Consider the following 15,425-nt stretch of genomic DNA (forward strand, 5'->3'; position numbering starts at 1 on the left):
TGTTTTAAATAATAATAATATAAGTTTTAAATAAATTATCACTGTTTTTGAATATGCTTTTAGACACCTCTATGTGCACCTATATAGATGTATATGTAAACAATGTTTTGAAGCTTAAATTTTATTGCACATTCTATTATTTCAATGACTTTTTCACTCGGCATTACAGTAATAATAGTTAACATTTATTGATCTTTACATGTCGGTTATTGAACCATTTATAAGTATCTTTAGTGTCATGATAGAACCATTGGGTATGTACTTTTTATCTTAAAGACAAGGAGACTGGGGCTCAGTGAGGTAAAATTACAGATTTTCTAATTTCCTTAAATTTTACAACCAATGTTTAATTCCTTAAAATCTTACAACTAACATTTTTTTCTTCTTACTACCTGACCCACTTTTATCATTTCATCTCTTTGGCAATCTGTTAAACAGCAGCAAAATCAATAGGACTGCTTCTTTTAAATTGTCAATTCTCACACCTACACATTTCTGGGGGGGAAGAAATCTAGGAATTGGCCGTTTTTAAACAAGCTTTCCTAGGAAATGATGTGTACAATCATGTTTGAGAACCACAGCTTTGGTTTCAATTCCTAGATTGGGATTGCTGGATTGATTTTGTATTTGAGATATAATGCCAAACTGCCCTCCAGAAATATCATACCAGGTTACATTCCCACAAACAGCATGTGACTAATTCAGGCTCTTTTATGTGGGTCTTTGCACTACAAAATATTACCTTGTAAGTGACTTCTTAGTTTGTCATCAGGACAGTAAACTACTTGTTAGCCTACAAGTATGTGGGGTATGTATATTCTAAAGCTGAATTCAAGACTGGGCACTGGTTTTCATTTGTGTTAATAATTTTGAGGTTCTTTGGAACCTCAGAATCTGTATATTCTGTTCAATGACATACTCTCTCTTCTCTTCATGTCCTGTTTCCTTTCTGTTCTCCAAGCCATCATCGTCAGGGCAGTAAAACTTACTTTTCCAAAATTATACTGGATAAATAAAGGCATAAACTCTGCATCAGTAGTTTTCACAGAGGGAAAGCAAATCCTAGTTCTGTCCACAAGAATTTAACTAAGATCTACCCCACAACCGCCGTTTCACCACCTGGTTTTATTTATTCTTAGTGCAGGGTCCTTCTGCTAATTCTCCAAAAAGTCTTGATCCTATCAACCTCCAGTCTGTCTGGGTTAAAACTAAAATCCTCTTTGGCTACCTAAATGTTATTCTTTACTGGACCTCAGATGTTACTCTTCAGTTCAGTTGAGCTATAGTAAAATTTCTGTTTTGTTGTTGTTGGTTTTTTTAATATAAAGCAAGAGTCTACTCCTACTGAGATTCTAAATAAACCTTTTTCTCTTTTTAAAAAATTACCTTCCTCCTACCTAGAAAACAGGTTTTAAACATTTCTTTGTTCTTGAAACAAAGAGCTATTTTCTCTCTTAAAGGAAACAGAAAGACTTTCTTGCTAATTCATTAACAAGCAATTCTTAACAATTAAACCATAGACAATTAACAAGTTACACAGACATCAGCCTAACAGATCATGTACTCTGGAATATTTAGTAGGAGGGTGAGTCACCTCAGAGCTTAATACAAAGTTTATATTATTCAGTTATGACAATAATTGTTCCTAATTGTCCCAGGCCTTAAAAAACCTTCAGATCTATGTACAGAGAACAAAGTCTTATAAAATTCGATGTGGGTAGATTATTTGTACTTAACATTGCTTCAAATGAATAACGAAACTGTTTTCTTCTTCCAGTATGTTTAGTCAAGGGAAAGCTTGTATTCTAATACAGATTTCTGAACCAAATCGTTTTTTCAGAATGTTTCATTAAAGTCCTCTGATCTGAGACGTTGAGTGAGTGTAAATGTGAAAGGAAAAACAGGGTAATAGGGACAGAAGGTTGGGCTGGGCTCCTGAGTCTCTTCTTCCCCTTCTCTGAGTATTTATTTCTCTTTGGGGTTGCCACTATGTGGTCGGTAAAGATAATCATTTGAAATTTCAAATATCCATCGAAGATGCTGTATAAGAGACTGAAGAAATAATAGGACTGCATTCGTTTGATTTTATAGAGCAGCATTTTATGCAATGGAGGTGGCAGGGAAACACCATATATTCCTCCGTATTTGGCAATTCAAAACACATGTCAGATTTGCTAAAGTGAGGATATACATGAACAAGAATGCCAGTGGATTTTAGGAGAAAAGGCGCTATTTCTGTGATTTCTAGGACTATTACTTTTATTTTTCAAAATTTAGCAAACACCCACTGGCTAAATTCTGACTTGGCCCAACCTTGAGAACATAGGATTCAAATGAGTACAGAATTGTCTCAGAGACGTGGCTAAGTCCTTTTCATATCCATTACATTTTGGACTACGGATCTGTCAGAGCACCTCCCAAACACTGATAAAAATCACAACCTCCTTCAGGAACTATAAACCGTATCCTGGTTTCAGAAGAGAAAACCAAAACCTTTTGAGCTATATCCATGCACTGTCTACCCAGAGAAAACAACCCACTTTTCTGTCTATACAAATGAGTAATTTGACTAATTCTTCCCCCTGACTTGGCAGAATCTTTTATTGAACTGATTGAAATGACCAGATGTTTTGGCAGCTTCTGTAGACATAATCTAAGCAACTTGATAATTGACTTAAGTAAACGTATCAGGATGTGGACTGGCAATAGAATTGGGGATTCTCTTCTGTGATGACTTCAAATTCCATTTAAAAAGGCAGGCTGCTTGCGTAATTGAAACGCAGAGAAATTGGCACCATATCATTCATTTACTTTAGTAATTTATAGCCCCTTTAGATCCAAGCATCCTTGCAACTTTGGAAAGTAACGAAGGAAATACCACAGCATTAGAGATCTGTAAAAGCTGTCCTCGTGGCTGTCCTCCTAAAGTGAAGTAAAATTTTTTTCTGCATAAAAATCCCCACATGGAAAAACTTAAGCAAGTAGTCACTTGACTCAGATTATCATTTTCTTAATGACAGTTTGCATTTTCTTAAGTTTTTGAGCATTTTATATAAGAATATTCAATATGGGGATTTTTCCATATTATTGTTTTGTTTCTCTATTTTGTTTCTAGCATATTTGCTGTGCTTTTATAATTTCTGCAGATATGAAAACATTCTTTATGAATAGCTCACAGAGGTCAATTTTCTCTTAAAAGCCTACAATTGTAAGAAATAATTCAAATTGTGGAATATTTCTTAGAAAGGGAAACAGTCTACATTTCTTTGCACACATAGAAGCCTGCTAACCATGGCTGAACTCAGGACAGAAAGACACTACAAATGTGAAACCTCAGGCTGGCTGGCCGCCTCAGTTCTCTTTTCTTTTTCACTTCCACGAGACTGAGGATTTCTCTTGAATTTGTTTAACAAATATGATTTTCAAATGTCTTTCTTTTCCCTTTTTTTTCCACTTCCTTTTGCCCTCTCTTAATTTTTTTTTTTAAAGAAGAAAGAAAAGTTTAAAGAGTGAGCATGAGGTGTGTATGTGCAGACAGAGAGACACACACTCATACACACACATACATCTACATTTTGACCTCAGCAGGTGATTAGCATCTGTGTCCAGGAGTCCGTACAAACTTCTGCTTTCCTTAGGACTTGGAGTGCAGAAACCAATATATTCTTTGATTGACATATTGCACCCCGTGTTCTTAGTAAATATTGTTTTGTGTGAGCACAGTAACAATCATGCCAGCAGATTTCATTAATCATCCAAAGCTCTTGTGAGTGTTGTTTTTCCTTCATGTGTTCAGAAGGCAGACTGGCTCCACAAGTCTTTCCCTGTTGCTGGCTGACACAGGAGCCTTCTTGTCCTTGATAACAGGCAATGCTAAGGACTGACTGACCGCTTGTTCGCTTTGAAATCCTGCCTCGCTGGATGAGGGAAGACTATAGAGAATTCCCACAAAACCTAACCAAGGACTGCTTGAGGCCAAGGACAGAATGAAAATATTTTATGAGCTGATTTAATGTGCTGTCACCCAGTGGGTACAGGATCATGGCAGTTTTTGGCAGACAAAACCCATCAGAACTACAAATGACCCAGTCCCCTGTGAAGTGCTGGTTAGACTAATTGACACCTGCAGATATGCTGAGTCTCTGGCTGTAGGGCCAGATGTTAAATAGCACTTAGGGACCCTCAGGGCCAGGGTCATTTCCTTTAGTTAACCATAGTCCCGCCCTCCTACTCCTGCCCCTCTCACTATTTCTTGGTTGGTCCTGGGTTTTGAACTTGCAGCAAAACCCCACCTCACACACTTACGTATCTGCAGAAGCTGGTTTTGGTGCTTTTTAAAATGCAGTTTTATTTTGTCGTGGTTTCTGATAGCAAATTGCTTATTTTATTGAAAAAGTAAAGGGGGTGGGGAGACCGGCATTTCATAAGTTAGTGTCCTGTACACAGTCTCCCGTGAAATCCTCCAGCAAACCCTGAGTTGGCTGTTATTACCCACATGATATGGTTGAGGACTAGAGGTCAGGGAAGTTGCCAAGCGAATGTGCTGGGAATAGAACCCAGGTTTGCCTGACTCACAAGTTCTTCCCTCTTACCCCAGGCAGCCAGAACGCTGTTCCACAGCGTTTTCATAAAAGTGCTATTTCTCTCTTGTGCAGCTTTCATATTGGTGAAAGGATATTAGGGAAAAAAAAAAGTCAAAACTAATGATGCCCCAAACATTCATATTTATTTTCACAATATTATTAGAAACTTGGGAGAGATTAACTTTTATTTTCTTGGCTATATCTGTTGGAATATTGTAACGGCATGCAGTATTGACAGAAATATGGCTGTTTGATGTCAGGATAGCACAATTTTAAAAGGAAGATAATCAGCCAATTTTAGTCTGTATACCAAGTTTCTAACAATTTGGAAACTTCCGGATAATTTATTGCATTTTTGTTCTTCATGTAGATGCTTGGTGCTCTGTAGAAAAAGCAATTGCCTTCCCCCTCCCCCTCAATTTAGACTTTTCCTCTAGAAAGATGTTTTGAGAAAGAATAGAAAGATCTATTCATTCCTTTCTTGGCCGGGTGCGGTGGCTCATGCCTGTAATTCCGGCACTTTGGGACGCCAAGGCGAGTGGATCACGAGGTCAAGAGATCGAGACCATCCTGGTCAACATGGTGAAACCCCGTCTCTACTAAAAGTACAAAAAATTAGCTGGGCATGGTGGCATGTGCCTGTAATCCCAGCTACTCAGGAGGCTGAGGCAGGAGAATTGCCTGAACCCAGGAGGCGGAGGTTGTGGTGAGCCGAGATCACGCCATTGCACTCCAGCCTGGATAACAAGAACAAAACTCTGTCTCAAAACAAAAACAACAACAACAAAAAACAAACAAACAAACAAAATTAGCTGGATATTGTGGTGCACACCTGTAATCCCAGCTCAGGAGGCTGAGGCAGGAGAATCACTTGAACCCTGGAGGCAGAGGTTGCAGTGAGCCGAGATTGCACCACTGCACTCCAGCCTGGGTGACAGAGTGAGACTCAGTCTCAAAAAAAAAAAAAAAAAAAAAGAAACAAAGAAAGAAAAAAAAAAGATCTATTCAGTCCTTTCCAAGCCCATTTGTCAAGTGAATCACATTTGTGCTTTCTCTTAAAAAAGATGGTTTATAGTGTATGAGAGCAGTTTTTGTAAATTAATATCATCATTAAAAACAAGCCGGCCTCGGCGTACACCTCCTTTAAGTTGTTATTTGAGGCTGCCGAGCCGAGCTCCACAGACAGCAGTTTTGGCATGGCCTGGGGGCCCCGGGGAATATTAACTTACAAGGCTTTCCCTATTTTGCTTCTACATGTCTGAAACTATTTCAAAACGTAGCGACTGAAATACAAATCATTAAGTACGCTTTGCTAGAATGTAAGAAATGTTTTTTACCTCTTCACTCTTTGGAGAAAAGATGGTTGCAAGTGAATTAATGTACTTATAAGATATGTCCTGGCTGCTTCCGAATATCTATATCAACACATAGCCCAAACATACAAAAGGAGAGTGAAATTAAAAGTCAAGCCGAGTTCATCTACAGTTAGACCCTAGAAGCAACCTTGGTGTCACCCTGGGGTTATAAAACACCGTTTTGTTTTATTAAGCTTCGTGAGTTCTGACAGAGTGGAGCTGCCTTACATGAGGTGACATGATAAAGAGGAAGTCTTTGGTTTCCAGTCGACAGAAGAAACTGAAGAAACCAAATCTAGAGTTTCCAGCTCTAACTTTGCAAAGATGTCCTTGTCCCCTTTTCTCTGGTTCGGGTCTGTCCCCAGGAAATAGGTGCTAGAACACGACTGGGAGTGTGAGCGGTTGGCGGCTTGGGGGTGGGAATGATGCCCTGAAGCTCCATGGAGGGTGTGAATTTTTATCCTTTCCATGTCTGCCTATGTGTGGCTCAGGGCATACCTGCTTGTTCCTCTGTATGTGGTGTGTCCCCCCTCCTCCGCCCCAGGGTGCAGGAGCAGACACTGCCTGGATACATACAGTCACAGGAGGCTGGGAAGTGTCTGTGGGTCTCCAGCAGCTGGAAAAGGTTTGAGTACTGTTGGCAGATGTTTACTGTTCCAGCCACTTCATTAATGTTGGAAACAAAACCCCTCACTATTCTGACCAAAGCCCCACTTCATGATTGACAGCTGGAGTGTGCTTCCTCCCACAGAAACCCTTTACAGTCTGAAAGCAGGAAAGAGGGAGTAGTGAATAAAAGGGAGATGGGAGCAAAAAGGGAATTGGACTAGATGCCATTGCTAAAAAACCGAAATTCTCAAGGGAAGAGGGGATTTGGGGAGAGAGGCTCATTTAAAGAGAAAGACAAACTTAGTACGACTAGCTAAGATTTGATGTCCAATCTAACATACCATATAATTTAATGTTCCCAACTTTCATGCATTCATTGATTCATGAGACATTTACTGAGAACCCACTGTGTACTATATGGGTATTGGTGATACAAATGAATAATATCACATAGGGTGTTGGCCCACGTGGTCATTGTCCAGTGGCTGACATAAACATGCAAAAGACAATGTAGTACAGGAAATGCTGCCATATAAGTAGGAACAGAAATCAGCAGCCTTGGGGACTGTGGAGACACTTCACAGAGTGGGTGACATTTGACATGAGTCTCTAGGTTTTGGGGCAGAGAAGGACAGGATAAGGTACAGAGGGCATTCCAGGTAAAGGGAACAAACTTGTACAAAGGCATGGATTGTGAAAGCCCATCCTTGTGAAGTAGGTTTTATGGTCATCATTTACAAATGAAAAAACTGAGGCTCAGCTTAGGGTGCAAGTGACAGAGATAGCAAGGATGCAGACTTCAAGACAGGGAATCTCTCCCTCTCCACTGCACGCGGGACTTGTGTCCGCAGACCCCTTCTGAGATTTCTTGCCTCTGTAGCGGGAAATAGAAAAGATGGAAAATCCAAAAAGGTGAATTGGAATTTTTACTTCTTCACCTATTAAAACACCGCAGATTTCAAATCAAAGGACTCGCCTGCGGAAGTGTCCGGATTTCGTGCGTTTTGTGCCTGTGGCCGAGTGGAAGCAGAGAGGAGTGAGAGCTTGGGACGACGCGGCCAGCCGTGGCGAGTCCCGTCCTAGGGCGATTCTCGTCCTGCGGGCGCCTGGTCTTGGGCTCTGTCCCCGCGGGTGAGCCGCTTGCAGCCTTCCGCGGGGCAGCATCGAGACCAGGGGCTCGCGAGAGCGAGTCCAGATCCGGGTTTAGAAAGAGGGAAGAAGGGGAGGAGGAGAAGGGATGTTAGAGGGAGAGAACAAGGATGAACGATGGGGAGAAGAGAGGGCAGAAGAGAGAAAACAGAACGGCAAATGCGACAGAGATGCGGAGGCCCAAAGTACAGGGGGCAATGTCGGGACGGGAGAAGTGGGAGGGAAGACGAGGAGAGGAGTTAGTGGCGGTGGAAGGAAGGCGAAGAGCCGGAAAGAAAAGAGGCTGAGAAAAAGCAGAGCAGTGCGCAGTCGGAGCCCCGAAAAGTGCCCCGAGCGCGCGCATTCTGTGGGCACAAGCCGGGCGGATAGAAAGTCTAAACGCGACGCGCTCGGGCCCTAGCCGGGCGTCAGGTCGCCGTGGTGTCGCTCAGGTGCTGGTCCCCAGCTCCAAGCCCGCCTCCTAGTCGGTGCTGCAGGTGAGGTCGCCCACATGCCTCTCGCTCTCGGATCCCTCAAGCAGTCAGTTTACTGGCGGCTGCCTACCAGCGGCTCACTTTCCTGGGGGCGCCTAGAGCTCCCCGCCCGGGATTGCCCTGGGAGCTAACGCTGTGCCCCCGGGCCTTGTCCCCAACTCAGCGCAGCGGTTTCCCTCTCCACTTGCGCCCGGGAGAACCCTCTCCCTGGTGGCGTCGGACAGCAGCGCCCGGGCTGAGCGGCGAGCTGTCCCGGGTCCCGCGCTTTGACAGAGGACCAGCCTCAGGGTCCCTCTGCGGAAGCTGAGGGCGCGCCTCGGGCCAACCTGGCGACCCCAGAGTCCGACGGCAGGACTCGCGGCCCCACCGGGACACCTGGCAGCCGTTCTCGCCTGCCCTTCAGCAGCCTCTGCAAGGAGAAAGAGGATGAATGAAAACAACTCTAAATGGAAAGGAGGGAAGAAGAGGCCGGTTTGCAAATACTTTGGGAATGAAGTTCCCCAAAGACGCATAGCGGGTCATGTCTAATGCTAGGCTATGACTCTGCCTGTTAACATCTATTTTCTCACGCCTGTAACTCCAGCACTTTGGGAGGCTGAGGGGGGTGAATCACGGGGTCAGGAGTTCAAGACCAGCCTGGCCAAGATGATGAAACCCGGCCTCTGCTAAAAAATACAAACATTCGCCGAATGCGGTGGCAGGCGCCTGTAATCCCAGCTGCTTGGGAGGCTGAGGCAGGAGAATCGCTTGAATCCGGGGGGGGCGGAGGTTGCTATGAGCCTAGATTACACCCCTGCACTCCAGCCTGGCGACAGAATGAGAGACTCCTTCACGAAAAGAAAAAAAAATCTATTTTCTTTAACAGCCTAATGCTTAGTCTTCCAGGCATGTCCCTCCCTCTGAGTTTAACCACCAGCCCAGGCGACTTGCTTCCGCGGCCACCAGGGCCCCCTAGGCAAGCGGTTCCGCAGAGAACCCACCGGGACTCGCGGTCGCTTCTAGGCTGAGAGCAGGGAGGAAATATCCCCAGCCCCAAACTCGGCCCTGGGGAAAGCCCTCAGTGTCTATAATTCTCAGTGTCTCTGTCGTGCGTTTTCCTTCCAACCCCGCGCACACTCATTCCAAAGCAAAGTCGTGGAAACCGGTGCGCACCGGACTGTTCCCGCCGAACACAGGGCGCGGCGTAGGCTGCCGGAGCCGAGGCTCAGTGGGGTTCCCTTTACGCAACAATTCCAATTAACAACTAAAGTTAGTACAGATCTTGATTGGAATAGACCCCAAGACTACAAGCCTAGAAAGAAAAAGGCAAATCACCCCATAAACACCTGTCTTCGCGACTTTCTAACCCGGTGGCGTCGCTAGGGAACCGATGATTGAAAGCCGCTTTGCCTGAAGGCTCCGGCGCTGGGAGAACCCCGAACGGGAAGGGCTGCCCCAGCGCCCCTAGAATCGTGCAGCTCTGACCCTTTCCGACGAAGAAAAAAAGTTTTACAGGTTTTTCTTTAAAAAAAAAGAAAGAAAGAAAGAAAAAGAAAGCAAAAGAAAGAAAAGAAAGAAAAAGAAAGAAAGAAAGAAAGAAAGAAAGAAAGAAAGAAAGAAAGAAAGAAAGAAAGAAAGAAAGAGACGCACTTTTAAGTCAGGGTCTCGCTCCTGTCCAGGATGGAGTGCAGTAACACGATCATGGCTTACTGCAGCCTCGAACTCCTGGGCTCAAGATTTCCTCCTGCCTCAGCATCTCCAGTAGCTGGGCCTACAGGTGTGCACCACCATGCCGATTGTTTTTAATTTCTCTTTTGTAGAGACAGGGTATCCCTATATTGACCAGGCTGGTTTCGAACCTCTGGCCCCAAGCTATCCTCCCACCTTGGCCTCCCAAAGTGTTGGGATTACAGGCGTGAGCCTCCGCTCCCGGCGATAATTCACACTTTTACTAGTTTTTCTTTTCTTATCTTTTTTTCCTTCTTCTCAGTTTCTTCTCAGGGTAACGGACGGGACCAAGGTCATTTATGGTTTTGGATCTTGGGACAGTCAAGTTTGCAACTTCAGCGCAAAAGTCCTACGCTACGAGCTCGCAGGCTTAGCGCGGGCAGCCAGGCTGCGGATGGAGGGCTTGGGAAGCTGCGGTCTTCGGGAAACCGTCCACGCGGGGAAGGAGAAAGGCACCGTCGGTCCTGGGGGTACTGGCGCTGTGGCCCGAAGTCCCTGGAGCCTAGTGAGGACTAGACTTCTTTCTAGTAAGAGACCTGAACGTGCCCTCCCGCTGGGTTTCGAGCTTTGGGAGCCGGGCCGGCGGGTGGCAGGACAAGCACTAAGGTGCGCATGAGGGACACTGCCCCTGGGAGCGACCGGCCGAGGTCTTGGCCGCCGGCCGGGGTGGCGCGCTCTCCCCTCACCGCGCGAACACTCCGGCACACACACCTGGAGCACGTCCCGGGGGAGGGGGGAGGGGGAGGAGAGCCACAGCGAGCGTCTTAAAATAGAGAGCCAGGCAGAGGAGTGCGAGACACCAGAGCGGGAGGCGGCGAGCGAGAGCCGCCGGGCACTAGGCGCGCAGGTCAGCGCCGGAGTGGCAAGGGCGGGCGGGGGTGGGGTGGGCGCGTACGCCCCTCAGCACACACTCCGCACCCGGCCCTGCAGGAAGCGCGCTCTGATTGACAGCTGCGTTGTCCCAAAAAGGCTCGGTGAAGATGCTGATCTGCGGGTGGGTCTAGACGCGCGGCAGGCGCGCCCGCTGCCCGCTCTCCTCCGCGCGCCTCCCGAGCCCGGTCGCCTCTCCGGCTACCAGGAGCGGGACCAAGGCCCCGCCGTCGCGCCAGCCCCGGGGTCCGGCCGGGCACTCGCAGCCGCGCTCGGGCCGGCGGGCGCTCGCCCCGGCTCACCATGCACTGCCACGCCGAGCTGAGGCTGAGCTCGCCCGGCCAGCTCAAAGCAGCCAGGAGGCGCTACAAGACTTTCATGATCGACGAGATCCTCTCCAAGGAGACCTGCGACTACTTTGAGAAACTTTCCCTCTACTCCGTGTGCCCGTCGCTGGTCGTGCGACCCAAGCCCCTGCATTCCTGTACGGGTAAGACGCTCCGCTGGGGGATTAGTGGGGTGCCATAGCTTTCACGTCCGTGTCGGTCGCTTGTATTTTGCGACCCGAGGGCGACAGGAAGGGTTAAGTTAAGGGATTCTTTTCTTGCGCCTCCGCAAGCTGTGGGCATTACGAAGGCATCTGCGACAGGGCCGGGAAGGGCCACGCAAGGTGTCGATCGCACGAGTGGAAATAAAGCAAAGGCGGCAGGGCCTCAGGAGTGGGCTGCTCGCGCAACGCCTGATTGTTGCAGCTGAAAGTTCAAACACTTTACTGTGTTCAGCGCCTAAATCACTGTTTCAGGAAGTGGTGTTGTGGATTTCAAACTTGAGCTTGGCGGCCTTGCATCTCACCTTGTGGTAACTTGTCCAACCTCCTACTGTCTCCATTGTGAATTTTACAAGTAAATCAATATCCCGAGGTTCCCAACAAAATCCCGAACTCACTGAACTTTGCTTAAAATGATCGCCCTCTGGGAAAGCAGTTCTGGAGTACGTTGCCTTTGTGGCACAAGCCGAAAAGGTCACCCCTGTTTGTCTTCAACGACGAAAACCAACAATGATAATAAAAACATCACCCAAACCTGGTTTTCTGTCTTCAAAGGAGCTAAGACCAATAGGAAAGACAAAGAGAACTTAATACATATATTGAAAACGTAGTAGGGTTTCTATTAAAAATAAATCCAAGATATTTTTAAAACTTTGAATGCATTAAGAGAAGCTCCAGGTTTCAAAGTGTCTTGACATTGTTAGGATTTAGGTTATGGGACATGGGTATAATAAAACGAAAAAGAAATAGGAACACTTTTAATCAGAAAAAAAGTTATTGACTGTGCTTTTCCATTAAAGGTAAACATAAAGTACTTCCAAACCAAAAGAATCTTTGAGGTTATGTTAGTTGTACGGGAGGCATGAGATAAATTAAATTGCCCTTACAATGAAAAAAAAATGAAAGGCCAGCAGTTTTGGAAAATATTTTTTGGAACATTCAGGTCAAAAGTTGTGCAATGTGTGGAATCCTGTATTTCTCTAGTTTCCATTGATAGTTCCTATATGACAATCAATAAACATATGATAAATACATACAGTGAAGTTCTTTTAAAATCAAATTGTTCCTACATGTATTTGGTTGTAAAATGTATTCTGTATTCAGTTATGCCTTTTTAGAGTTAATTTGTCTGTAAGGTAGAATTAGGCCTGATATCCCATAACAAGCCTTGTAATACTGAATTTTTAAAACCAAGAAAAACATGAAACAAGGAACAAATAAAAAAATTTAGAAACAAGGTAGATCTCCTGAGTATTGATATTTTTACATTTGTGAGTAGGTGATGTGTGTGACCTTGGATACATACATACTGAATGGAGTGGTAGGTTGAATCTTGTTTTGAGCACAAATCATCCTTTGCCATAATAACTCAATTCCCTTTGAGGAAAAAGAGGATCTGTTTCAGTCATTAACACTGCATATGGGATATTCCCCGGACAAAACAGAGCAACTTCTAAGCACCTAGGTAGAGCCTAGTGCCGGCAGAATTTTCAGTGACTTTGTGCTCTGCGTTGACTTGAAGGCAGCTTTTCCTGGCTTATAGGAGTCACAGAATTGGATCATGGAAGAAAACGTGGCAGAAGAGTAATAAATAGCTGCAGAGGATAGTCATTCAGTCAGAGGTGGCTGAGTAAATGCTGTGTTTTATTGAACTTTGTGTGAGAAATAAATCAGAGGAAAATAAAATGATTCATATGTAGTTCTGTGAGTGTTATAAGTGAAATGCACATAGGTCACAGACTAAAGTATTGCTCAGTCTTGTGCTTTTCGAAGTACACTGATTGTTCGTGGCAGAGGGTGGTTGTTGGCCATGGTTTTCTGGTCCCATTATTCCAGTGTTTTCATCTTTCAGATTGTTAGTTGAAAATGTGTCATGATTTTGCTCTCGTTGAGATTAAAATATAGAAACTGGGATTTGCTGGTGGAATTAAACCCATAAAAACTGGCTACAATAGTTCATACTTTCAGATCATAAGCCTTCAGTAGGTTTACAATTACAGTTAAAGCCTTACATGTATTAGATCATGGGAATCCCATTAGTGACTTCTCAGGGGTTTTGCAAATACCATACTTTCAAAGCAGTTTTGTTGTTTTTAACTGTTAAGGTCGGGATAAAAATCTTCGATTAGTTGAACGTAATCTTTTGTCTTATTAATTGAAAACAACAACAATAAGTTGCTGGCATCCCTAATTAAACTGTAATTTTTTTCTTTTCTTTTTCTTTTTTTTGCTGGATAGAATGAAATATTTACCACTTTTGGGGGAAGCAATGCATAAAAAGTTCAAGTGAAAGGCATACATTGGAATTAAAGTTACTGAACTTTCTCAGACTTTCATTTACCGATTTAAGGTTTAAATAAGTGTAACAGAAATGAACTGCATCAGGTAAAATAACGGAAACTAAGAGAAAAATGTCCTCAAAATTAGAAAGTTACCAGCATGTACAATAAGTGCATAAAATTGGAGTGGAAAGAAAACTACAGCATTAAAAAAAAAGCACACACTCTGCATAATGAAGCAGTTCATGCTGTATGGATTTAGTAACCTAAAGGTCAATTTATGATAACAAATCTCAGGCAGAACAGCATGTGTTCAAGCAAACCGAGAAATGGAAATAGTTTTCATCAGGCAGATAATCACCTGACAGGAATTTATTGTTAGACACTCTAGCCTTGATGGAATCCTCACCTTCCAAAAATTATTTTTAATAGGCTCTCCCTTATTATAAACACAGTAATTTTAGTTCTAGAAAGCTGTCTCTAAATTTCTTTCGATTTCCTAGGACATCTTGTAAATCACTCCAATAGACGCTGCAAAAGGGAATCCCTTCCCTGTAAGCCCCACCGCAGGGAGGTTTATCATTACATTTAAACTAAAATTTAAACAGCTAAGCCCAAAGAACGCCTCCATTTGAAAACAGTTGTGTCTTTCAGGCCACTGGTGAGGGGTGGAATATGTTTAGAATTAAGTTAGTATATAACAAGTTGGTTTTATTTTTAAATCTGTAAACAGTAATCCCCATTCAGAAGGAAGTATGTTGCCATTTAGAAATCAGAAATGAGTTCTCAAACTTCAGACCATTCACCATTATTACAAAAGGCAAAACAGAAGTGTGTTGTAGGATATCATAAATACTCTTTAACTTTAGGATGCTCTATTTTCTTTTTCTGGTTGTGATTAATGTTTCTTGGTGGAAAAGCCACTGCAGAAAGTTGGCTTCTTAGGGTCAAATAGTTTGCAGAGGCATTGACATGGTCATTTTTGAAGGCTTTGCCTTTCAGCCTGATCTTTAGAATCAGGCAATTTCTAGATTTGAGGCATATTGAGAACAAATGGACATCTTCCTTCACAAAAATAAGGATCGTTACAATTTACCCTAAGGGTTTTCACATGAAGATACTGATAAATGAACCTATGGTACTAATTACTTTTATTATAATTTTTATACTTAGAACCTAGAATTACCTTACATTTACACACGCATATTTGTGGGGAAGTGAGTGTAGATACTTGGACACTTTACAACCTGTGAACAGGATGAGCCTTTTAGTTATTCCACTAACCTATAGTCTAATTCCTTTCTCCTTTTCTGGCAGAATGGTTCTGTTGAATCTCTCACCTCTCTCTGACCTTTGGTGGTTAGTCCTACAGAGCTGGAGGGGATCATCAGATCATAGATCAATATCCTCAAACAGAAGGTATTTTTTTTTACAAAATGCCACAGTCACGTCAGTGCTTCAGTATAGTTTCAGTCCACTCTCTACGCCACCGTCCTCCTTGTCCAAGTACTCAGGAATCAGGAAGACTTTTCCAACTTGGTTACACACGCAGGACTAACCCGTGCAGCCACACCCAGGTGCCAGTCAACCAGCCAATTAGAAGGGACATTTGGGGAAGGGTGTTTATCTTAGGAGGTGACATTGAGAACATTTTATCCTTTGGTGGATCCAAGAGAAGCAAGTTCTTTGGGGGTAGTGTCCCTGGGTGCATTTTTATCACAAACACTGGGTGTCATCCCAGCAAAAAATTAAATGCAGTACAGACATATGCAATGTCTGGTTTGGGAGTTAGGGAGCTGGCTGGTGCTTCATGGAGTTAGTTCTGGTGACTCTCCAAATCTCAGCGTGGTCTT

At 44.0% G+C, this 15,425-nt stretch overlaps 1 protein-coding gene across 1 annotated transcript in view; it reads left to right on the top strand.

The window, feature by feature from the left end:
- Window positions 1-10,676: 10,676 nt before the first annotated feature.
- BARX2 (BARX homeobox 2) overlaps window positions 10,677-15,425 on the top strand; it is a 78,889-nt gene continuing 74,140 nt past the window's right edge. The window contains exon 1 of the mRNA XM_003923511.2: window positions 10,677-11,236. Coding sequence (XP_003923560.2) covers window positions 11,050-11,236 — 187 coding nt within the window. The 5' untranslated portion in view covers window positions 10,677-11,049. The remainder of the gene's footprint in view (window positions 11,237-15,425) is intronic.

This window comes from Saimiri boliviensis, chromosome 6 (assembly GCF_048565385.1).
Source record: "Saimiri boliviensis isolate mSaiBol1 chromosome 6, mSaiBol1.pri, whole genome shotgun sequence".
NCBI lineage: Eukaryota > Metazoa > Chordata > Mammalia > Primates > Cebidae > Saimiri > Saimiri boliviensis.